Source organism: Hippoglossus stenolepis, chromosome 8 (genome assembly GCF_022539355.2).
Source record: "Hippoglossus stenolepis isolate QCI-W04-F060 chromosome 8, HSTE1.2, whole genome shotgun sequence".
In the NCBI taxonomy this organism is placed as follows: domain Eukaryota; kingdom Metazoa; phylum Chordata; class Actinopteri; order Pleuronectiformes; family Pleuronectidae; genus Hippoglossus; species Hippoglossus stenolepis.
In genome coordinates, this window is record NC_061490.1 from 23,492,130 (window position 1) to 23,518,305 (window position 26,176).

The window sequence follows — 26,176 nt, forward strand, 5'->3', positions numbered from 1 at the left end:
TGATCCTATTGGAGCATTTAGCCACTGAAGAGACCAAGGCTACAGCTAAAAGAAACTTTAAATGAATGCTTATGCTCATCAATATCTGCTTGATGTGTAAAAAAAAGCAATAAGTTGCGAATATCAACATAAAAGGTGAATATGTTTGTGCATCTGCTGCAAATGGACGGAAAGAGGATCTGCCACTGCAGGTTTAAAGATCCAGTGAAATAGATGGAAGAGCAACATTTCAAAAGGCAGATTCAGCTGATTTGTTGCGTCATGTTTTAATATTAGAAAGTGAGAACATGTGACACGCTGACCCTTGTGTGTGGAAAGAGGCTCAGGATGCTGGACCTGATCCCAGGAGGTGAAGGGAGTTGACCAGAGCCTCAGTTACATCCTGAAAATGACCGAACAATTTGCACTTAAAGCAAAAAAACCAAGAATATCTCACTGTTTGTAGAATGTGTTTAACTTTTACTTTTAAAAGGTCCAGTGGTTTATGACCAGATACTTCAATACCAAACTTCAAAGTGAGCAAGTACGTTTTAAAAAAGCATATGAAAGAATATCTGTAAAATAATTATGTCTGACATGAAAACTAAAAATGCGACTGACGGCAAAAAGTCGAGATCTGAAAATTCATCAAATGATGAAATGCAAATAAAAAGTGACGCAAACAAGCTGAGAAAAAAACCCAGATAAACAACAAACGAGTATTTGACTTTCCTTTTGATGAGTTTCCATAATTACTGGTGAAGAGCTCCACATACTGGGAGTAGACTGACTGGTCCTTCACAATGTGATCCTGACTTTGGGCTCTTCTCAAAGTCGTTTTTAGCCTAACAGGGGATTCAGCCTGTTCAAGGAGAGTCCCTCATTCAAATCTAACTCCAGGCGGCAAATTAATGATACGTCTCTTTTAAAGAAGGAGATTTCCTGCCTCTGTTTGCTGTCACATCAGGAGCTCCCATCACACTTTCATCACAAGAACGAAATCTAGATCCGGGCAATGTACGTCCCATTTTCTTCTTTTTTGTACATCAGACCACCTTCACATGAAAAAGGTTCAACGCTGGAGGTGGAGAAGAGGCAATCTGGTGAATCGTATCTCCGAGACCCCCCAGGGGGCGACCTGAGGTTGGGAATCAAGAACAAAAGATGGTGAGGATGTGATTGAGGGTGGAGGCTCCAATCACAACCAGTGGAATCAACCAAATGCCCAAAATGCAGAAGCCGCCCTGACATGGCTCCGAGGCTTGAATGACACTAATGATCACCCACAGTGGAATTGCCAACGTGTTTAACATTTGGATAAAGGCTAAAAAAAAATACAGGCTGAAAAAGTGAAAAACATACACATTAGGCAAGATGGCCTTTATTTTATTTTCAAATCATCACCTCAGTGGGTTTAGCTGCAAATTGTTTGAGTTTAATGTCCTGTAACTTGGTGGAAACTTGACCCTGCTGCCCTCCAGATGCAGATATGTGTGAGGAGAATAGTGGAGCGACTGCAATGGGGACAAATGATGTGAGTGGAGCTACAGAGACAAGCAGCCATGCCTGGTGTTGGTGGAGGCATCAGTCTTACATGAGCGACTGAGGAGCCAGTCAGACAGAGCGAGCCGAGCGAGACTCATCACTGTGGGAGCTAAATGAGTCTCTTCATTCTGCTGCCATACACCAGCACTGCTCAATCACCAGCTCTATTGTTCCACACAAAGACAACTGCTCGGTTTTTTTGTCATTGGACGTCAGCTGATGCCACAGCTCCTCTGGTGTGACAGCGCCCCCCAGTGGAGAGGGAACTGTGCTTCCCTGATGTCCAGTGGAAAATAATATGAAGGTCTTCCATTGTGGTTTTTATATTCATGTATGTGTCTCCTGCTCTGTGTGGTCGTGCTGAATAAAGCAATAATTACATGAACACATAACAACTTGTATTTACTGGGTCTGTTTTGAAGAGAACAAACAACCATCCACACTAAAATCCATATACTTACGCACAATTTAGATTCTACGATCAACCAAACATCAATCTGCATGTCGTCTGCACACAGGTGGGCCCCGGCCAAACTGGGATTTGAACCAGGAACCTTCTTGCCACAGCTGAATAAAACCACTTTGGTTTTTGATTTGGATTAAGTGATTATTCCTGTCAAATACAAAATACTAAAATGAATCACTACATTTTTCTTTCTCTGGCGGACTACAGTAGATTTACTACAAAATGATTGTGAATTCAAAAATCACAAAAAATACAGTGGTATTGACAGAAATGGTCCAAAATGACTGATTTCAACAAAGCTCGGGCCTGTTAGATCTTTATGCAACAATACTAATTATTAAATACATTTTATGTTGATTCATTTCTGTATACTTATTTATAATTCATGAATTGAATCTGTCGGATGTATAGACAAAGAGGTTTCCAAAGTCTGAGACTGTGAGCGTCCCCGTCAGACCTCGTCACACCTTTGTTTACTCACGTAGATTTCCATTTTCTGGATGCCTATGATTATGTTATTTGATCCCACAGAAGAATTGAGCAAAGATAAACCTAATATTGTTTATACCAAATACATAAAAGGTAGTTATTAGTTTCTTGCTCTGGGAATGTGTACATGATGTGCTGTTGATAAGTAATATAAGAAAATGTAACCTCCATTCACTGAGCCTTTCTTAATACTGCGTGGAGCCGCTCCCACTTTAAAGCCCCTCTCGTCCAGACTCCTGAGCAGTGCACGTGTCTTCAGGGGTATTTTATATTTCCTCTAACCTGAATCCAGATCCAGCAGCGGGGGGTGGACAGGAAAAAGATTTTCAACCAGACTCCAACCTTTCTCACATCATTACCACAAAGCCACCGCACTGCATCAGGTTGTCAGTTTCCTGCCCGGGGTGAAGCTGCTGCAGGGCCCCCCCCTCCATTCTGTAATGTAATGGCTACTATTATTTTAAATGGTGTGCTTTCATTCCAACCTCCTGGGAAGAGGTTTTGTTCTGAAGAAAAGCAGATCTGAACGTATACAACGCCATAAGTACATAAAGTACTGCACCCACGAAATCCATCATCACATAGACCATTAATTATCAGTGACAGGGGAGAGCCGACGGACTGTGGGCCGGATTTCTGTGCTGCTGGGTTTTACAGGTGATGGAGACGGGTTCACACACGTCACAGCTTCAGTTAGTGGCAAACTAAACTACTACCTCAACATATAAGCATTGTTTGATCAAAGCTGTGTCGGAGTACAGTCTCACTGTTTTTAGCTCTAGTCTTGTTTTTATTTTTGGTTGAATCATAACTGGGACAAACTCGTTTTTTTTTAAATAGGTAAAATATTCCCAGGGTCAAGCTAAAAATAATCACACAGGGGAAATTCAGCAGCTCATTGGATTTCAGTTTCAACAATAATGTTTTTCACCTGACGACTGTTAAAGCAGGTGTGAGAAATATGTATATATATTTTTTCTGGGATATTATAAATTAAAATGGTTTTGTCGTCCATAAGAATAAAAAAAATAATATGAGGAAACCAGACAAAGCAAACTTTTGACCAGTGAGTGTTTGACTTTAACTTTACAACAAATACCACAGTGATGCATTAAGTAAAAAAAAGAGGCGATAGCAGCACAATGTGCGTTTAAAACACACAATCAAGAATCAACAGAGAGGGAAATGTTGCCTTAAGATAAAATTGTGCTTTGTTCAAGTATCAGCAATCCAAGTCATTACTGCATTACAACGTGCACTGTACTGTATTTTAGAATTTCCAAATAAAACAAGTGAAATATTTCAGGTACACTAATGGAAAGATTGGGAGCAACGTACTCACATTGTGTTGTCTGTGATTTGACATTTAATAGAGACACATTATCCCCTGTTTCACTTTATTGTTGTCAAACGCTGGATTACGATCCTCTAACTTAGAATCAGTGAGACTGTTATTTATCTTCAGTGCTTCGTGCTCTGTTCCAAGGGGTCGTTGTCAAAGTGTGCGGTCGGTGCAGCGAGGCCTTTATTTGGGCTTTTTATAAACCACAGAGACTATGAATCATTGTGAGGCCATTAAAACAAGCTGCTGTGGTGAAAGTGTATTTACACACGAAGAAGACACAGAGCAATCACACAAAGTCTTGTTTGTGTCAAACTGATTCTAATGGTGAAGTCTAATGGTTACTCTCCTTTTAGCTCTGTTTTGGTTTCCACTGGCTACCAACATGGGCCAGATGTTCCACTTACCTCATAACTTTCTGCACCATTTGGTTGTGGACAGGTCATTTACAGTGGGTCTGTCAGAGGGTTTCCCTGAACGCCGCCTGTTGGAAACAAGATGGATCAAAGCAACGAGCGAGAAACACAAGAGCAAAACTAAAACAAGCTGAAAGACGCTAAACTGGTCAGAGATGAAGGGAATTATAGATGTGGGAGATACTTTTCTGTGGGTTTGTCACCAGAGAACAAGAAACAACAAATTAATATTATTGCAACTTTAAAAAACTGGTTTGCTGGAACATTTTTCCTAAGAGACTTAACTTAACTAATAACTTAAATGTTTTCATAACCTGTTATTCATCATTCATGTTCAATTCCTTCTGATTCAAATTAGAAATTGTGTTTAATCTAACTCCTACATTTTGTACCAACAACCAAAAACACACTGGTTTTTCCACATTTCATATAAACAGAATATATGTAGAGAACCCTTTCTACTCCCACACACAGTGATCAGATGATGTTTTGGATGTGTTACTTTCGTGCAAAGGCAAACGTTGGGTGCGTCTTCATCCTACATGAGCTGTATGACTTTAAGCCATTTACATACACGACCGTATCTTGTAATCTATCAGCGCCTCCATTTCTCTTGTTTACCCTGGCCTAAGACATCTTTCCATTCCGGGATGTGCAAACTTGAACCAATACATCAGGTAGTCGCTGCACCCGAGAGCTTAACAATGCCTTGTTTACTCAGTTGCACTGTTTTGAAGAAAAACAATCTTCGCTGCCGTGTGATAGATTTGTTTGTCGTCCAAGTCCTGGAGACTGAGGCATCATTAAGAGCCGGAGGGGGGATTTGCTGTGACTCTGACGATAGCGAGCAGCCGTCTATAAAAGGAAGGAGACGCTAAGTGCCAACTCACCTCCACCTCCTGAAGACCCGGGTGCAGGTACATCTCCCAGAGCTTTGCTCTAATTTATTACTAATTTACAGAAAACATCCAGAAGTCAAAGGTGCAAACTGATGAATTAACGTTCATCATGTTAACTTTACTTTTATCGCTTTTTCCTGTACTGCTTTTAACTATTTTTGTCAGACATTGAATTTAAATTGAGAAGATCAGTTGAGATACAAATATGCATATGGTTATTTTATTTGTATTGAATTTATTAAACTGTATTGATATTCATGATATTCATTTTGCCTTGTTGTCTTTATACTGTAGGTGTTCTGCTTTTTGTCGACAGAATGTTTAAGATCCTGATTTGCATCTTGACGCTGCGGCAGGTGCACTCTGCCTGCGTCGTGGTGAGTTGAAGGGGAAACACGTTATTCAATATCAGAAGAAGAAGTTGTAGTAAAATTAATGTTTTTTTGTGTTTTCGAGTGAGTTTCATAGGCTGGAAAATCTGTTTGAAGAAGTGCAAAACTTGAGTATTGTTTTGAAGTAGTGTTCTGATATTGTACTTAAGTATTTTGAATATTGTGACACCACATATTATATTTTAACATTTCCAAAAAATACACAGGATATCAATTATTTAAGCCCTTCTTTAAGTATCAATAAAAAACACTACAGAAGAACCACTACATACAATTCTTCTTCTTACTTCAGGTACTTTAGTTAAGTTACAATTTAATAGTTATACAAATAAATTTATTTTTGTATTTTCACTTCAATATTTCACTGATGAGAGCTTTTCCTTTTCTTCTCCTCCCCACATCCACTTGCTGCGTGCCCTGCACAGCAAGGTAAGCACATTTAGAGTTAAATGCATCAGGCGTGTTTGACTTTACAGACGTATTATATTTCCCAGCGTCAACTTGAGGACCATGTCTCCAAACAAGATTATGGGATTTGGCACAATCCTCCGTCTGTGTGTTCTTTTATTATGTTCGGCCATTCCAGAGTAATTAAACCAGGATATGTTTGTGAGTCATATCGTGGATATAATAAGAGTAAATATCACTCTTCATTATGTCTTTAATCTTATGTTTACTCGTGTGTTTGTGTGTCTGCGTGTGTCTGTGTGTGTGTCTGTGTGTGTGTCTGGGTGTGTGTCTGTCTGCAGACGTTTGCCCAGAAACCACAGTGGTTCAGGCTGAGATCGTTGACCAGCACAATGCCTTCAGGAGAGCGGTTGATCCGCCAGCGTCCAACATGCTGAGGATGGTCGGTACTTGTGTCTGAAAGTGGCTCAGATTGAATTTAGCATTTGTTTTATACGTGGGAATAAAAAAAACATTAGACATCTATAAATGCTATTTAAAATGTGAATAAACATTTTGACTCGGAGCTGTAATAGATAACTGACTTAAAATTGATAGTAGGTCTGAATATGAGCGTAAATAATGGCAGCTTGTCCAGGGTGAACCCAGCTTTCAGTGTCAGCTGTGATTGGCACCGAGACCCTCAAAATAAATATGCAGTATAGATAATGAGATGGATGATGGATCATTGCTTTCAAATATATTCAGTGAAAGAACTGAGTCCCAGTTCCACAAATGCTCTGTATCCAGTGAACATCTGAATTGAGTTAAAAATAGAGACATTTCATTTCCCTTTGAAAGGAGCTGTATGTCTGGAGGTGCAACATTTCTCCAGAGGAGTGAATGGGGGAACAGAAAAAAAAACAAAACATGTGCTTGAATTGAAATTCAGATTTGGGCTTTGGGCTTTGGGGCGAACGAGAGAGTTTCTCTCAAACCTGAACGCCACCTGAGTTCAACCCCTTTTCATATTTTATGGGTCAGAGTGGAAACGTATTTTGAAAAATTCCATCAGTTCTTCAAATCATCAATCATGCAGTTTTCAGATCCAATATCTTGCAAGAGAATGAATCTTATCTACGTCGTTTGAAATGAAACTCTTGATTTGTTATATCGTTTCTGTTTCTTCTTGCTACCTTCACAGAGCTACAGTGAGGAGGTGGCAGTCAGTGCTCAGGCCTGGGTCGACAGATGCATCCTGGCTCATGGAGAACCCAGCACCCGTTACCTCAAAGGTACATTCTTCTTTTATCCATCATCTCTCTTCATTTTCCTTTCACCTTGCTCCCCAGACACCAGGACCTTAAATATCTCAGTGAACCGACTGACCCTGTGACTGTCGACGCTATCTAATCTCCAGTCTCCTCAAAAACAAATTACACTGATATGTTATCATCGAGGAGATTATCACCAACAGGCATTTTAATGAACTGTTCTATCCAAATAATGTAATCTACTCAGACATGAAAGCTAGACGGTGTATTTGCAGACACCCATTAATCAGCGCCGCCATGTGTTTCTCACCATTGAGCAGGATATGAATTAGGTGAGAATCTGTTCTATTCGTCCGCACCGTTCCCGTGGACGGACGTCATCGGTGCCTGGCACAGCGAGGTGTCGCGCTTCCAGTATCCCAATGTATCCACCGACGGAAAATCCATCGGTCACTACACACAGGTAACAGCAGGGAAATGATCATTATATTCATTAGTTGGCTAGAAGAATGAATGTTTTTCTATATGTCCTTTTAAAGAACAAGTGCAGTTTCTATGTACATATTTCTAGACACTGTGTTAAACACCATAAACAGCCATTATTGTGTTTATAAGAAAACACAGTTGTGGTTTTTTAAATATTTTTCATCAATGTTCACATTTTCCTTTCAAACAAACCCACACAACTAAATATATTGCCCACGTTTTTGAAGAATGAGATATTGAAAAACCGAGACAGAGCATCAATGAGTCATAACAGTGTTTTTAAAAAGTCAATATTCATTATTACTGTAAAGGTTTTCAAGTTAAAGCTGATAACTTCTTCTTTCTGCTGTCAGGTGGTGTGGAACAGCTCCTATAAAGTCGGCTGTGGAATGACGCTGTGCCCCAACAACATCTATTTCTACGGCTGCCACTACTATCGAGCGTGTGTGACCCCCATTCACTCTCAACACGCTTAAAACACGTGACTTTGTTCTGCATGTGTGTTCCTCTGGCTGACCATTTTGTAATTTATTTGACAGAGGAAACTTCAGGACTTGGCCGCCCTATAAAGTGGGACCCCCGTGTGCTTCCTGCCCCGGCGCCTGTGTAGATAAGCTCTGCAGTAAGTAGACCATCAGATACCGCGACCAGTACACAATGTGCATTCTCCGGGTGGTGATGAGGATATTATACAACATGAACATTGTCCGCTGAGGTGGAAAATAGACAGCGGGTTAACCTCTTCATTGCTGTATTTCCTTTTCTCCCTTCCAGCCAACCCTTGTCCTTACATAAATAGGTACATCAACTGTCCAACCTTGAAAGCCACGACAGGATGCGGCAACGCGCTGGTGTACGCCTGGTGTCCTGCTGCCTGTAAATGCTTCGACAAAATCATTCCAATAGCCTGAAGAGGAATCCTGCAGTCGGCAAATGTTTGACTTTTCACATTATCTTCATGAGATTCTCCGTCTGTGAAGTAAGCCACTACCATGTAAGCTGTTTAAGAATATGATGATGACACAAGCAGAAATTTATCTGGAATAAAGATCTGGTTTAGGGTTCAGTGTCTGAAGCTATAGGGGATGTTTGGGGAGTGTTTTAAAATGTCCAACATATAAATATTCACATTTTTGCACTTATTTCATGTTGGAATTCAGGTATAATCGGAATTAATCTGTATGTTTATGTTAAAAATGGGTCGAAATTACAACGTGTAACTTGAAATGATTTCTTTCACCCTGATAAACCTTTAAAGAATGAAGAGACTGTGCAGTTTCTTTTGGTTTGATGGTTCACGACTTTACTGATTTGGTTCACTGCTCCCCTACAGCAGGGGGATTGTGGACAACAACAAAGAAAACACTGTAATAACATGTTCTAGTGGGCGTTGGTGGAGACCAAAGCAGAAAAAAATGACCTAAAGAGGATATGATTTCAGTGTGTTCAATGGGTTTTTGTGTATGTAGAACTTCTGCAAAGTTAAAAATCCCCAAGACCATGAAGGGAAGCTCCTGAACGCCTCATTAGAACTCCTGCCCATACTTTCACAATGCCCCACATTTACATAACGCACGCCTATAGCGGCAAAGACAGGCACAGAGGATAGAGGCCGACATTCCTTAATCTATCACAACAGAGCGGGTCAGCTGGTCAATCAGAGGCAGAAAAGAGGTGCAGCAGCAGTGGCCACTATGAGGGAAGTGATTTTAGCATTTAAAACCTGGATATGAGCAAAATATGTCTCATTTAAATAAATATTGAACTTACGTGGACTTGAACTTCAATAATGATGCAAAATCTCAATGTTGCCATGTTAAAAATGACCTAAAGACCTAAATTTTTATGCAGATGCTTGAAGCTTGTCGTGCATCATCTGAACAACAGCAACTCAGCGATAGGTTGATCAGCGAGAGTGAGAGAGCAGCAGCAGCTACTCTGTGGTTACTGGTGAAATCGCTCCGTTGCAATAAAGCCCCATAAAAAAAAACAGACAGCTATTCAATTGACCAACACCGTCAAACCAAGTTAAAACCACAGTCTGTGCAAACATTCAAAGACGACAAAGCACCGGCAGCCACGACACTGTCAACCGGAGCAGGTGCAGCCAGACAGAACGACCCTAATGGAGCTCGCTCAGCGGCAGAGCACAGGGTGTCTCTGGGCAAATGTGCCATTTTTACTGTTAAATGATCCTCCAGCATACGGATTTAGAGGGAAACTGTTTTAGTGCGGTGACTTGCATAACAGCTGCCAACAGACGGCTGGTGCCAACTCCTCTGTGACAACCAGAGCTGAGCCAAGTCTATCAGGAGCGCTGAGTACACACACACACACACACGTAGACACACACACACACACATAGACACACATCACCATGCCCCATCTTTAATATTACACTTACACTTCAAGAACTCATAACTTGTTCTGTAACATCAACCTACTTTCACAGGTTTTTGCTTGGTCCTCGATCCTGCGGCTGAATTTTATCAATATAAAATTTTAAAATATGTATCTGATGCTGCAGGAGCTAATATTGCCGACAGCACATCTGTGAACAGCTTCCGTCATACACACTGATGTAAAAGATAGTAAAGGTGCATTATTGCAAGCTGGGTAAATATCATCTCTATCTCTTTACACTATCAAACCCAAGCAAAGTCATGTGATTGGGGTTCTGAGCAGAAAAAAACAAAAGTTCAGTGACTTGAGCTTGCGTGTTGATGGATATGTCTGATACAACAAGACAGGAAACACACAACAGCTGCTACAGACTGTGTGAATTACTCACAGTAATTAGATATTACTGTTTACATATTGCACTTGTCTGGTCTTTACATCTTACACATATACGAGTCAAGGCCCAACAGTTCCCTTATAAAACCACATTTGAATCTGCTGGATCCGGTTTTATATTTGGATCCACACCAAATTGCAAACACTCACAAATATCAGTCCCCTAAACATGACTGTAAAGGTTCATTCATTATTATCTGAGAAAAGTTTGCAGTTCACACAAACTTACAAGGTTAAAGAAAATGAAAAGAATCCTGAATCCGGCCCCTGATCCGGATCTGCACCACATTTTTAACGGTTCTTGTCTGACCCATCATCCAGATTCGTGGAAATCCTTCTGGTAGTTTTTACGTAAAACAAACAAATTAACAGGAGTTTATCATAAAGGCACTAATTAGTTTTAAAAAGTCACAAGTATAAAACTCTGGCTGGTAGAACTCATCCAGCAGATAATAAGGTACCAGTCCACAAAAAGCACATTTCAGTGACCATTACATTCCTGCAGATGGCTCTGTTGTACAATGCACCTCTCCTGCTTCTGCAGCTCACATTAATTAACGTCTCTTCCTTTATCTGAACCAGTGGCCTGTGAATAAAAGTGCATCAAATCATGTAGAACAATGGGCCTCATCACTCGCCCTCTGTGTCTCTCACACAGGAGGCTTCATCGATTCGCTCTGTGAACCACATGCAAGGTTTGCATTGGAGAATCGATCTAAAAAACAAACAAGAATTGGTGGTTTGTGATGAGCTTGTTCGGTCACATAAGGAAACTGCCGGGGTTTGTGTTCACAGGAAACCTGAGGCAACAGCGCAGGAGACGGTTGGGACGGTTACTCCACCGCTGACATGAGTCCATCACCTCCACGCTGCGTCCACGTAAAGAGGAAGAAGCTGAAGAACACTGCTGTCCTTGAGGGATGTCATGTGTGGCTTCTGAACAGAGTTGACATCAAGGGCAGATGTATTAATAATCCAGAGCACCAATATAAAATATGAGCACAGCTTTTTTATTTTATGCAACCCCTTAAACAGAGCAAGGATAAAAGTTATTTTCATTTAATCATGCATATTGGTTTGAAACTACCTTGATGAAGGCCCTGCCAAGCTTTTTATACTTTACTCTGACTCTTCTTTTATCCTCAAGGGCACCGGAGGTTTCCTGAGTTCATACACACGAGGCTGATGAGTAGTTGGCCTCTTTTAATATTAATAACATCTTTTATTAAAGCTATATGTGCGACACGCTCAGAGACATATCTCAATGATTATTAGATAAATATAGTTTGTGTTTGACACTGTTTCATGTTTGTCCGGTTTGTGTTTCTGTTGTTTTGTGTATGTTTTTTGATGAGATTTTGTGTATTAAATCGCTCAATTTGTTTTTTTAAGTTGTGCTTTGTGGGCATTTTCTTGTTGATTTTACACTGTTGTGTATGTTTTTTCACGTTGACTTTTGTGTAAGTAACTATATTCATGTTCATCATTGTGTAGTTTTGTCTTTTCTTTGTGCATTTCTTGTGGTGTTTTATAGGCAAATTGATTGTTGACGTGTGCAGTTGTGTATGTGGTTTTTCTTGTTCACTTTGGTGCAGTTGTGTGTGTGTTTTGTTGTTGACGCTTGTGCAGTTGGGTGTGTATTTACCTGTTGACTTCCATGCTGTCATGTTTGTAGTTTCTTGTTGACGTTTGTGCAGTTGTGTGTGCATTTTCTTGTTGACTTTTGTAGAGGCATGTTGTTGGTAGTTTGACTTTTGTGTGTAACTTTCTCGTGGATCTTTGTGTGGTGTAACTGCCTTTTCTTTGTTGCATTGTGTGGTGTTTTCTTGTTAACACTGTATTTGTGTAGTCAAACGATCAACCTTAAGGCGTTGAATCTTGGTCCAACCTGCACATTCTGGGGTCTGGATCCAAACGGCTGCAGCCTGGACTCGCCCAAACAAACACACAACACACAACACACACTGAGACATAAACTGTTTACCGTCAACAGCTGTTTGTCAGACCAGGCTGCTTTGTGCACATGGAAGTGTGATGAACAAGTTCCTGCAGTGATTTAAAAAAGTGAAGTGAAGTGTGTGTGTGTGTGCTCTGAAGCAGGGGGCGGGACCCGGTGTGGGCTGTAAAAATAAATAATTAGGTTTGATTGACAGCACAGTGTGTTCAGCTCAGAGCGACACACACACACACACACACTCTCGAGTTAGTTCCCTCAATGGGAACGAGCTTAACGGACAAACCACCGCTTCACTCTCGTGTTTAACCGCCGGGGACCCGCGGGGCTGCAGCTGCTGGAGGCTCCTCCCGTCTTTGTTTGCTCACCGGGGGCCAACGACACCGGACTTTCGAGTCGGTGCTGTCGGGGACTAACTTTCACCCAGCTAGCTAGCGAGGAGGAGGAGGAGGAGGAGGCGAGGGGGTAGCTTAGCATAGGCAGCTAACTAGCTCGGCTCATCTCGTCTCGGCTCGGCACGGCAGACACCAAGCGGCGGCGTGTCTCCCCTTCACGCTGCGGCTGCAACAACCCGACAAGGAAGAGCCTCCTGCTCATGGAGGGAACAAGGTAGAAGAAGAAGCCACGATGAGATCAAAGCATGAAGGGGACTGAGCTTCTTTGATCTTTAATTAACTGACAGTGATTAGCGCTTCGCAGGAGATGCTGTTGTTACTACTGTGTGTGAGCACGATCTTAAAAATAAAACACACACACACACACACACAACAACTTAAACATCAGCACACATGTGTCTTTGAACATATGGCTTTGATCTGGCTGTATTTACGGTGATTTTCACCAAACGCCTCCTGCCCTCCTCCTGCAGCACAGAACAGCAGCTCCTGTTATATATATTTATATATTTATTTATTTATATATATATTTATATGTAACGTGGTGGTGCCTGATGATGTGTGGTCTCTCTCTCTCTCTCTCTCTCCACAGATCACCATGCACGGAGGACGCCCCTCCGCTAACCTGCCGGAGATGAAGATGAGCACCGGGACGTGATGGTCGCAGCAGCGTTTCTATTGCGAGGCAGGGAATCTGTGTGAGGCTGCAACACAAGGCTTTTGCTACCCAGCAGCAGCAGCAGCTTGTGTGTGTGTGGTCTGTGTGTGTGTGTGTGTGTGTGTGTGTGATCGAAGTGCCTATGGCGGAGTTTGGGGAGGACGGCAGGCTTCCTCCATTGCATCTCGGGGGTTCGGCCGTGCCCAGCGACGAGGCAGCTGCTGCCGGGAAGACGCATTGCGAAGTGTCCATCCTGAATGGAGACTGTGGGATATCGGACAATATGGTCGGTTCACCTGGTGCCAGCCAAGCCGGGGTGGAGACAGCCAACACCTCCGTGGGACCGGCGGATGCCAAACACGAGATACCACGCAGGAGCAGCATTATCAAGGTAAGCCTGGAAGTTGAAGTCTCACCCCCATGCATCTGCAATTGAAAACAGCATTTGGAAGTTACACTGCAAAAACACAACAACCCTGCCCTCATGTTGTTAGTCTGCGTTGAGTCCATGTTTTTGTGTGGTATTGTCAAGTAGGAGAGGTGGTTTTTTCACAACACAGGCCAGCAAATGGAGAAGCACATCCTGCAGTGCTGGGTCTGAATAATTTGCATTGCATGTGTGTAGCAGAGCTTCTCCTTATTCTGAAACATCAATCATCTGGCTATAACGTGTGTGTGTGTGTGTGTGTGTGTGTGTGTGTGTGTGTGTGTGTGTGTGTGTGTGTGTGTGTGTGTGTGTGTGTGTGTGTGTGTGTGTGTGTGTGTGTGTGTGTGTGTGTGTGTGTGTGTGTGTGTGTGTGTGTGGAGGAATAAGATAAGATGATCTTTATTGTTCCCAGAAGGGGAAATTAAAGTGCTGCGAGCAGAGGAATACAGGAATGAGCAGTGGGAGCAAAAATAATGCAAACAAAACTCTCGTATGCAGAAGAAGCGTGTGGTTGAAAACATGATGCTCGTCATACTAATTCAGAAGCGAGGGACAGAATTTAAGGTGAGAGTAAAATCAGAGGGATAGAGATTGCACTCGTTTTGAATGAACGGTGTACGGCTGTTTTTATAGAGGGCAGTAAAGGCAGCACGTGTCATATAAATAAAGGGTTGTACTTCATTCAGAACGAGGCTGTGCTCAGAGTGAACAGCAGTGTCTACAGTGGAGCCAGTGCAGCAGCAGATAACGTGCACTGATGGTGGCTGCTGGTAATTAAAATGCAAGCAGGGCCCCGGAATGTTTTTCATGCTGAGCTCACGTACACACACATATTCATCCGAGTCTGCCTTTACTTTGTTCAGGTGTAGTGCGCCATTAGTGAATGTGAATATGTAGTTTCAGTAACACAGTTGAATATCTTCCATTGCTGTAAAAGAAACGCCGGTGTCCCTGCGGTCAGAGGAAACCACTGAAGTCTAATCCTGCACCAGGGGCTGATCCTGGCTGCTCTTATCACAACATGTACATGTTTGAGAGGAGCATGCTAACAGCATGCCTTTCACTGATTACTATCTCTAACTGTCTAGTCTCAGAAGGAATCGGCCTAAAGCTGTGTTTTTAGTCAACTTGTCTCCCCGGCATTGTTGTTGAAGCTTTGCTGAAGGGGCAGGAGAGATCATGACACTTCATCACGTTGCAGTAGTCTACTGTATGTTGAAAGCCTCCGAGGCGTTTGCCGGAGCTAATGTCAGCATTTTCTTCTGGAAGTCGTGGCTCTGCTGCAGTAGCTGTCATAACGTCATGAGACCGTAAAGGAACAAGTTTGAAGGTGACGAAGGGGGAGTTACTTGTCTAGACTGAACAATGGAATCATTATTCTTTACAATGTCATTATTGTTGATATATGAACTGTACTCCACACCTACAGAACACGATCACAGCCTGGAACCAGTGTGTTTCCTGAAAGAGATGAAGGATGCCTGTTGTTTTGGTGTGTACGTTTCGGCTTTTAGAGGTCAGTAAATCAGCTGAGGGTCAGCGATTTAATTCCCTCCGGGGACAAATAGATTTATGCACGAGTTAGTTTAACAGCTTAGGTCAGAAAGCACTTTTTAAAAATTGTTTCTGGTGTGTTTGAGGGAAATTGTTGGCTTTGTACTTTATTATCACGTGTAAAGAAAAATCAATACTATAATTAGGTCTATGATTTGATGCCTCAGTGAGATTCCTCGGCTTGAGGTCGACTCTCCAGCTGTGGACGGGGCTCAGCAGTTCACCTCTCTGCTGCCAGGTTCTTGCAGACAACACATTCTTGGCACATTGTGGGTGTTGAACTCTGATGTGCCATCTGCCTGGAGACTGATGGGGATAATATTGACATTTCTGCCTTGTAAACGTTGAAGTAATGTCTCAGTACACAGGGACCCGTCTCAGCTCCCAGGCCATTTGAGTCGCTTTTATTTTGGTGGGATGTCCGTACAGAAGCTTATTAGATCATCAATAGTTGTAAATAGGATTTTACACATTTTGGATTCAACCCAACGCTGTCTTATTTTGTGAGCTGATATTTCCCACAGATTTTGACTCATCAATGGTGGTAGTTGCCGGGGTTGGGGTGATACCCTGTGAACCAACAAGCTATCATGCCCACCCACTGCACAGCGAGGGCAGGTGTAAAGTCCCTGAGGTAGTCTGCGTTACCCAGATTACATAACTTGCCCACCGGCCACACACTGTCTTGTTCATTTTTACAGACATAAAACCTAGTTTGGTTAATTTATGTGTATCCATTGTAGTGCCCACGTTTATCAAATAAAACTACTCTTAATTTGTCAAATACTACTTATCAATACTTTGTCTGAAGCTGCAGTTTCAAACTGAATCTGTCGCCTCTGTGCAGCAGCAGAGTTGCATAGATAAGTAGTGGAGTCCCATGACCAGAAGAGAGTCGACCGATGAGGATGACGATGATTTGGTGTTTTAAAGGCGGTAAAAACTTAATGGATGTTCACCAGCGGACTACCAGACGGGTCAATTTGGAAAAGAGCGTTCCACAAGGAAGCAACAGGGCAAAAACAGATCTTTTATGTTATTATGAGAAGTGTTAAACATTTTTGGCTCATTATGAAACTGTGGTGGGACAAATTAAACTATGGCGGGCCGCCACGGTCTCGGTTAATTACTGGGAAACAGTGAATAGAGGTTTCCACAGGGTGGTCCAGTGCCAGGGTATCCAAGCATACGAGAACCCATTCTGAAATGCTCAGTGACCTAAGTTCAATGAGCGCCACCTCAGACAACATAATGAGAGCCTTCATGACGAGACACATGAAATGCACAAACGGGTCAGTTCGAAATGATTTAGTGGCGCTTGCTTAGCAACACAACACAGATGGATGAACATCCAGTGAGTCACAGCAGAGATGATGACTTCTGGTAAGTTGGAGCCAAAAATGAATGTCATGTTAAGTTTCCATCAAGAGAACGTGGACACTTTTGCCAAGGAGCGGCTTAAAACAGGAAGTGCTGAAGATTTTATCCTTCATTATTCATGGCTTGCAACTTCTCTTGTTGAGAGGATATTTTCAAAATCTAGTCATACGCGGAAAAGACTGAGTATTTAAGTACGTTTGGATTTTGAGAGTGAAAATATGACGTCACGATCACAACCTTTTCTTTACTTGTGAAGGAACAGTTAGAAATTTCCTGTCTGAAGCTAATCACTGAAATCAGCCCTTGACTTCATTCCAATATTTTCCCGAGGGCAGTTGTTTTTTGCCTCTGACAACCGTGACTGATGGAATATTGCTCTGAGTCGGAGGTTGTTGAAGGGCAGGACCAAGTAATAACAAGGCAGCCTGTTTCACACTAGTCAGTCAGAGTCCTCAGTTCTTGTAAAACAGCTTCTCGAGTGTCGGGAGGATGTGGTTTGAACAACACCAACCACATTCTCATAGTAACAACTATAATACTCAGCGTTAAACTGCAGCGTGACTTCTGTAAAGGTTTCTGTCGAACATGTGGTGTGGGTGTTTATATGCATGCGTGCGATGATGGGACATTAATCTAATGACTGTCCTTTTGTCTACTGACAAAAATATCACCTCGGCAGAGCTTTTAATTTAATGGTTGCTTAATGCTGAACTTAAATTGATACTCCACTCTAGATCTTCTCTCACCCTCCCACTCATCCTTCAAATAATGGCACAAATATTCCCATTGAAACTTCTCTCAATGATACAACTGTCAATTCATATGCTCGGTATATTTTTTTTGATCATTGTGTAAAAATGTTGCCACTAACTCTGCCTCACACACACAAACACAAGCCTTCTTCTGTGAAAACCTTTTTTTGCTGAGCATAGGCATTTGAAAAGGGTGTTATGCTGTAGGAGTGGTTGGATAATTATTTATGGCTGTTGCGATTCTTTGAAAAACCATTTTAACGTAACGTTATTTAAAGTAAACCACACCATACTGTATGACCACTTCCTCTCCGTGAAAGATTGAACTGCCAGCGCCTGACAGCCACCTACACAGGGTTCGATGAACCGAACTGGGTGGAGCTGCACTTCACTTCTTTCTTTTTTTTACCAGAAATCATAACTTCCACTAAGGAGGTTTGTTCATTTGTAGAATATGTCGACTTGAAAATGAAGTTAAAACACCCACCGGAGTCTGATGAACTGCCCCTGCACTTATTTGAATGGGGGAAAAAAAAAATCACATAACATCATCTTTGTTCTTAGATCAACACACCACATTTAGAGATTGGTGCAGCCTGGCCAGACTTATGAGCCCTGCTTTGTAGTTTGAATTATAACCCTTCGTGTTCTAAATATACCAAATGAGCCAGTTTAACCCGTTAAGACCACATGCAGTAGATGTGTGCATGCCGCTTTAAGATCTGGGGAATAGTCGTAGAAGATTCAGACATATGACATTACTGTGGACCCCTTAGCCGAGGCTCGGGGTGAGAGGCATGTCTGACAGCAAGTCAGAGGTAGAAAGACCTGATGATGCACTGTTACAGGGTCACTAACAGCCGTCTCTTATGTGATAGACACTGTATTAAAGTCTTAACCTTTTGGCGTTGTCTGCCCAAATGTGTGTTAACATTTAAAACAAGAAGCAAATCAACATTTAACAATTAATCCGAAGCAGAAAATGTCGACAGAGCAAGAGGCAGTGATGTGGAATAAAAAGCCAAATGTTTAAGCTCTCAAATAGGTTTTAATTTCATGTTTCTGTCTACTATAGTAATATGTGTTACTAAAGGTTGGGGGGGGGGGCAATGAACCGATACTGACTCCAATAGCTAACACAGGTATTGATGACTATAGCGCTGATCGATTAAATTCAATCCCCTCTTATGTCAATGTGCCAAGAATGACCCCAGTCCCTTCCACAGGGCTGAGGCATAGAGATTATTAAATCGCACCAGTACATGTTATCAGTTGACACCCACAGCACAAGTGTTATTTTCGTTATTAGGACTGAAATAGACTAATCAGTGCATCATTCGACAAAGCACATACATGGTCTAGGTAATGACTATATTGTAAACATGTTATGCGAGTGTTACCAGTGGCAGGAGAAATAATAAGCCCCTGGGTCCACTTCACTTCCCAGCTCACTTCTCACCTCTGCTCTTCTTCTTCAGTGAAGAGGGTCTTTTCATTGCTTCGTTAATAGCTTTTATTTCACAGCTCTGGTAGGAGAGGAAAACAGTCTCAGCTGGTGATATAACCCTGTTAAAAGGGAAAACAATATGGCAATAATTATGGTGGACCAGCCGGGGGGGTAGGAGTTCATACATTACGTTATATCACACTATATCACTTCGCTTCTGAAAGATAGAGCAGCTGCTCGTTCGTGCTGCAGATCTTTCCAGTTCAGTTGGATTCAGATGTGTTGAGTGGGAAAGTAAAGTGAACTCACTGCCATGTCCAGGAAACCAGTGACTCTGTGACATGGTGGATTTGGATTCTGGACAGAAGATGGTAAAGATGGTAAAAGGATGACTTGTAACTGCACGTTTTAGTTTTTTGCATTGCACTGCGTCCACGTGATTGGCTGATTGGGTAATTGCGTGAATAAGCCGGTGTACCGTGGTTCCTAATAATGTGCTCGGTGAGTGTATATTGAAATTCAAGCGTTTTAGGAAGGCTTTCCTTGAGCCAAAGTGTTGTGGTAATAATATTTTATATTGTCATTTAAACTGTTAATATGTTGTGCTGATGTGAATGTCATCACAAATGTTTCACTTCTGCAATCTGATTTAAATGCAGTTAAAAACTAGTTGTATATGCTACAATACATTTGTCCATGTGTTTTTACCTTTAGTGCGATTGTGTACTATAGAACTGAAGTAAGGAAAATAAATTGGGTAATAATAATTTCTCTTAAAATTACTGTTGATGCGGCCTCAGGCAAGAAAACCATAACTTTAATTACTTCCACACTGAATTCCATCTTCACTGAACTCCCCTGGATTACAGAACTACACCTTCTCTTGTCACTGAAGAGGGGGGCATAACACTTTCTATTAAAGAGTGTGGCGATGTAAATGTTGTTGATATTGTTTCACAATGTCAAATTAATTATTCATGATTCTACAAACTGCCACCGGAGTGTTGTGACGGACTTTCCTTCATCATTTAGCCGGAATCTGAAAACAGATTGTTGTTCAACCCTGGTGCTTTTGTTTTTTCCTTTGTCCCCACAGAGAGGAACTAGCTGAATATATTCTGGAGCGATGCAGCTCACATGCACGCTTGCACGGAATCCCCGTTGCACAATCCAATGCCACCGGCAGTTGATTGGCTAATTTAATAAAGATCTTTCGACAGCCGTCCTTGGTACAAGGTCCTGCCGCCGCCGCCTTCCAGTCACTCGCCGAGGTTCTGTGTGTTCAGGGCGACTCCCAGTTGCACTCAGTCACTTACTTGAATCGTTGCCTATTCATGCATCAGCTCAGGTGTCACTGATTTACACAAGTGCTACATGCCTCACCCATTTATTGCGAGGGGTAGCTCAGATGACTTGGCAGTGATTACGCTTGGGCCATGTTAATGGCAGAAGTGGTTTCAACGCTCGTATGATGAGTTGTGTTAATGTGTCACTGTAATAATCAGCGGAGCACAGAAGGCAGAATACATATTTAAACATTTAACGATGAGTTCAATTATAAATAATTATGTTTCAACGCCACTGTGATGTATTTAAAATCCCAGAATCGAGGCTGCGAGTCAGATCTCAATAAAAATACATAAAATAAGCGTCTCCCGTTGAGTGGAAACACAAGGCTGACCGTCGGCCCCAGATTGTGTGTTCAGGGTTTAAACAGGGTTTAGCTGTTCTAATGTGCTGATGCATAATTAACATAATCCAGACTGTAAGTATGCTGATACTGACGACTTCAATGGTAATTGCAGAAAAACTAGAGCTGCAAAAGGAAGAAAGATATTTCTAATGGTTCCAGCTTCTAAATGTGTATAATTGCTGTTTTTCGTGTCGTAACATTATAATAAACTGTATAACCTGTTTATAGTTTTAGACTAAAAGTGTGGTGATATTAAATTGTGTTCTACGAATAGTGATGAGAGCTTTTCACTGTTTTTCAGAAGCTTTACGGGTCAAATTTGTTATCGTTTCTTGAAAAAAACAATTACCAGCTGGAAGTCACAAGGTGTTCATTGTCATATTAGTGTTTAAATTTGGTTTCTTTGGATAACCGCTCCCATAACCGCTTCCATTTCCTGCATATTAAGTATTTTAATATTTAATTAGACTATCCATGTAATGTCAACCATGAGAAAATGTTTCTGAAACAGTTTACTGAGGCCCCCTCTCTCTGTAATCCGATCTCAATGACAAACTTGTTCTTGTTGACTTAATGAACAGGAAAGCTGTCCGAGGAAATCACAAACTGAGGCCACTATTATTCTGGAAGCAAAGACTAACAGCTATTCTGTTGCCCTTTCATAATTAATATATACTGAATCATGGAAATATTGAAAAACACTTGTGATCAAAATGACAGATTTTGATAGAGCACTATAAAAACTTTGATGATATTGCTATTGACTGGATTTAAATCCCTACATGAACACCAATGAGACTATTAACCTTATTTTCTAAAAGACATTTCCATTATGATGAGTTGCTAATAGAATATTCCATTCATATTTCTATTTATATGTAACAGAGCATAGTCAGATTTTTTTCTTACATCAATCATTATGTCCGACTACTTGTTTACACTCAGACCCAGAGCATGCGTCATCAGGCAGTTAGTAACTATCGTATGTTGAAGTCACAAAATGTTGCCAAAACTCCAACAGGACGTTATAATGAGATTTAGACGTATACATGTCTACATAATGTGAATAAGGCTGGATTATTCCACGTGTCTTAATATGATTATCGCTCATTCTGAGTATGAACGTATTTGGGTTCAGATAATCAGTCCATGTAAACTTGTCACCTACTGTGAGTCGATTTGATCACAATTAAATTAAACAGGTGTTTTTGTATGTATTATTCCCGTTGCTTTAACTTTGTCTTGCGTCACTCTTCAGCCTTGAGAGGTTTCAGGGATGAAGCTCAGAGAAGCTGCTGTTGCAACACTGACAATGTTGAAACCCTGATTTATGTAACTGGCAGCTGAGAGACAGCAGAGTGTTCTGAAACCGTCTCAACATGGACGCCTTATCGGACGCTGCGTTCTGATGATGCCGCTCTCTCTCGCTCTCTCTCGCGCTCGCTCTCTCTCTCTCTCTCCTCTCTTAGTCTGAACTGTGACGTGACGGTTTTGCTGGATCCTTCTTCAGCCGAGGTCTGATCAGAATCTGAATCAGATCATTTTCAGCAATTGCCGCGTTGACCCGACCATTAATGTTGTGTGAGTGCTCTGAAGTCTGACCTCGCGGTGCTCATCAATAAATGAGTAAACAACCTGCCCAGTTGTGTTTCACAAAGTAGAAAATAATAGATTCATCGAAAGAAACTGACATTCCGGCATCTTGCTTTTTACGCAGAGGAATTCCGACAGTCGATCTGTCATAAATCTATAAGGTTGGAAACAGACATGAGAATTATCCAGGTTTAAAGCCAAAGACAAACAAAAGATAAAATCCTGTTGAACCATCTGCAAGCCTCAGTCTCAACCTGAGTAAAGGACAGGCATAGGTTTCTTTACGTGCCAATAGAGTTTAATTTAAAAACACGTGTACTGTTACAATCTCCAATATCCCATTGGCTTTGCCTTCCCAGTGCGGGTCAGTGGTTCTTAACCCTGGATTGGTCCTGGGGAGGATTATATGTGGGTGTTTGCGTTGTAGTCAGAGAGCTGGGAAATGAGAAATACTACTGATAATGATTTGAAATGCCATTTTTGCTCAGCTTGCTGGTTGACATTCAAGGTCCTGTTTCATTCACAGCACCCGTAGAAATGTTTAGGAAAATAGAGGGTTGGACGATCATGGTTAAAGTTAAACGTGCAGGACAAAATAAACAAGTGGCACAGTTATAAAAGAGGAAATCCATTATTTTTCTTTTAAAATTCAATATTTGGAGGTGAGAGATCAGTGATTGTGTTTCCCCCTCTTCCATACGCAGTAGTAAAAAGAAACCTAACATTGGCTTTAGTGTCAGAGACGATATCCAGGATGCTCCTGTGGGTCATAGACCATAAGCACGCAACCTAATAAACCATCAAAACTGTGTAAAGGCTCTAAATAATATTGCTGAATCAACAAATTAATATTGTAACTGGGTAATGGCTCAATCAATATTTGAGAACATGAGAGGATTGCTCGCAAAGCCTAGAGCCAGAAAATTAAAAGCTGATGATGTAGAAACAGGAACTTGTTCCCCCCTCTGGTTAAGTACATTTTTTGTGAGTAAGTGAAAAACTGCCACCAAAAAAAGAACAGTGGAGTATAAAGTCGAGGGAAACATTTTTCTGGTATCGTTTCGAGCGTCAGGAAAGTGAGAAGAGGGACATTTGTGTAATTTATGGACAACATGTGTCTCAATGTCTCTTTTGACTGTATTGCTCATCACTCATGCAAATCCAAGAAGCAGTGGTATGCAGTAGAATTGGTTTGTTTTTAAGGGGTCAGATAATCTAGTAAGTGAGGAGTACTATTCTTTTGTCTCAGCCGTACAACCAAGTGAATCTGTCAGTGACATTACATCAGTCAAAAACCCTCAGATATAAACAAAATATAAATAAATGAGAAAGTCTTATAATAAATTGGGCTCCCTCCTCCTTTAGTGTCGGCTTCAGTCGGAGCTCTGGGGACCAACTCTTGGTCACAACCGCAGTGTTCCACAAATAGACATGCTACACTCATTTCTGTGTGTTCAGCTTTAAAAGTTAACTCCCCGGGTATTCACCTTCTTCACACTTCATTTGACCGACAACTGATATTATATGGTAAAGAACAGCAGCATCTGGGCCCTTCAGCAGATTTAAACCTCCTGTGGGATTTGACTGCAGTGCAGCTGGAGAACAGAGAGTCCATATGCTATTTTAATAATCAAACAACAAGCCCTTCACCAGAATATTGTTTATCTGCTACAATTATGTGTTGAACAATAACTGTACAGTTAAATCATTTGTTACGTCTTATTGTATTAATAATTTCACATTTAGGTAATGATTTCCGGAACAAAAAATAAACCCAAATGAAATTGGTTAAGCTGTAAAGGTTCATTTAAAAATCCTTCATCCTCTAAGCCTTGACTCCTAATCTTCATATGTTGGTGCTCGTATGAATTGATGGTGTTAAAGTGATTGGAGTTTGTAACGCGACTCATCGCCATTTCTGAAAAGTTTATGCAAGAGCTCAATGTCCTCGGCCAAACCCCGCCTTTTATTGATTCATGCATTTCCTCTTCCTTACTGTCACCAGTGAGGTTTCCTTGTGATTCATTTACTTCTAGTTTTTTGTCATTCCTCCGAAGCTTTGTCACCGTGTTACTCTCCCGCCTGACTTTCACACATTAGACTTGTTTTCATCTCAGCCTCCTCTGCCCGTTGAACGCATCAGGCGGTGTGAACACAGTCTTGTTATTTAATGTTGTGAGAGATCTTCTTGCTTATTATTACTCCACAGAATTTCATATTATGAAAGGGACCCCAGTGTTTGTATAAATGGGTACATGCAGTCCAAAAATCTGTTTATAGTCTTAATTTAAGTTCTTTATGTGTAGTTGTATGGCTGTGTTTTTATTTATAGTTATTAGTAATAAAGTTTATGGTTACTATCAAGCCTCAATTTAATTTCTTTATGATAAGAGTCTGACAACGACAATTCAGGTCCAATAATCTATATTGTTTCGGGCTCTAAACCACACAGTCTAACAAAAGAGCCACATTTTGTGCCATTCACTTGCACCATTTGTACTTCCTCTTTGAAACAATGACCTTTATTGATAAACCCGGCCCTTGGTGTGGAGCTGTGATCTGCTCCTGTCTGAAGCGATGTGATTCAGGTGAGTCACACTGCATGTTGTTGGGGGGGGGTGTAGGCAGAACAGAGGAGCTGGGCATAATGGGTCCCCTGTGATACCCTCAGTTGCTCTCACAGTTCATAACTGCTCAGTGAGCCAGGAGGAAAATGCCGGATTCAGGCCATTAGAGGGTTCGGATTCCTACGGGGGATCAGCGAGCAGTTGGACATACTGTGTCTCACTTGGTCATTCTCTCTGCATCTCGCTTCCTCGTCGCCTCTTCCTCCCTTCGATTCTCTCTCCGTCTTCTTCACTAACTCAACACAGACGCTCTAAATCACACCAAACGTATTTTGGAACAGTAAAGCCCTATAACTAACGTCCCCTTGTCAGGATGAGTCAACTAGAATTACCATTCATATGTATCTCTTCGTTATGAAACACAGTGGAACAATCTGATACTGTTTTTATATGCTACTGACACTTTAAGAATGTGGATAACGAGCACAGTGAAGCAATTTTTCTTCTTTCGTACTTTCCAGCTCGTACTGTATTATAATCACGATAGCCTGTGGACTTAAATGCACTTCCAGTCAGATTATGCAGGTTAACCGTCGACCCTGGATGACCAGTACAAGTCCCTAAATCCTCAAGGGTAATCCGTCCTACTTCTGCTAAAACACAACAAACCTGAACTTTGCTGGACATATCAAGGTCTTAATCAAATCTGCGTGTGCTGATGTTACTTGAGCATCTCAGGTATTCCGGTTTCATAACTTGTTTTGGGGATGTGCTTTGGTCTGGCTCTAAAAATCTTAATCCTGGTTGACTTGGTATTTATTATTGAACTCCAAGGAACAGAGATTAACTGAGGAGATATTTGTGTATAGGAGAATATGCACCCTATAAGGTAGGGATCTGATGTGACTATAAATAGACAACCTGATAATGGTGATCTGGTCTTATAAGTACCTTTTAAGGACTAATAAAACTTATTGCAAAAGGAAATACCCTTGGTTACCTTACTTCCCCTAGAAAAAGGACTGTTGCATAAGAAATGGCGCCTTCAGGAAACAATAACACGCAGTGTTTGTGTGCAGTATTGTATTTTACTTTTGTTAAAGGAAGCGGGGGGAAATCCTGAGGTAATACAGCAGGAAGTAGACACATACCATCAGTAAGGTGTGACTGTAACACAAGGTTAACACGAAAACATTCTTGACCACATCATAAGGATTATCCGCAGTCATGCATTTAGGTTTTAAGCTTTAAGAATGTGATTGTGTTTTACATTTAACTCGACATG

General features: G+C 41.4%; 2 protein-coding genes across 2 annotated transcripts in view; both read left to right on the forward strand.

Moving 5' to 3' along the window:
- Positions 1 to 5,453: 5,453 nt before the first annotated feature.
- LOC118113719 (cysteine-rich venom protein pseudecin) lies at positions 5,454 to 8,586 on the forward strand. Its single transcript, XM_035163659.1, has 7 exons — positions 5,454 to 5,517; positions 6,278 to 6,378; positions 7,120 to 7,210; positions 7,510 to 7,652; positions 8,029 to 8,117; positions 8,215 to 8,297; positions 8,450 to 8,586. Exons 1-7 carry the CDS (start codon positions 5,454 to 5,456, stop codon positions 8,584 to 8,586), a joined length of 708 nt encoding a protein of 235 aa, XP_035019550.1.
- A 4,052-nt stretch (positions 8,587 to 12,638) lies between these two features.
- The window catches only part of LOC118113682 (inactive phospholipase C-like protein 2), a 32,583-nt gene continuing 19,045 nt past the window's right edge, over positions 12,639 to 26,176 (forward strand). The window contains exons 1-2 of the mRNA XM_035163616.2: positions 12,639 to 13,034; positions 13,413 to 13,869. Coding sequence (XP_035019507.2) covers positions 13,621 to 13,869 — 249 coding nt within the window. The 5' untranslated portion in view covers positions 12,639 to 13,034; positions 13,413 to 13,620. The remainder of the gene's footprint in view (positions 13,035 to 13,412; positions 13,870 to 26,176) is intronic.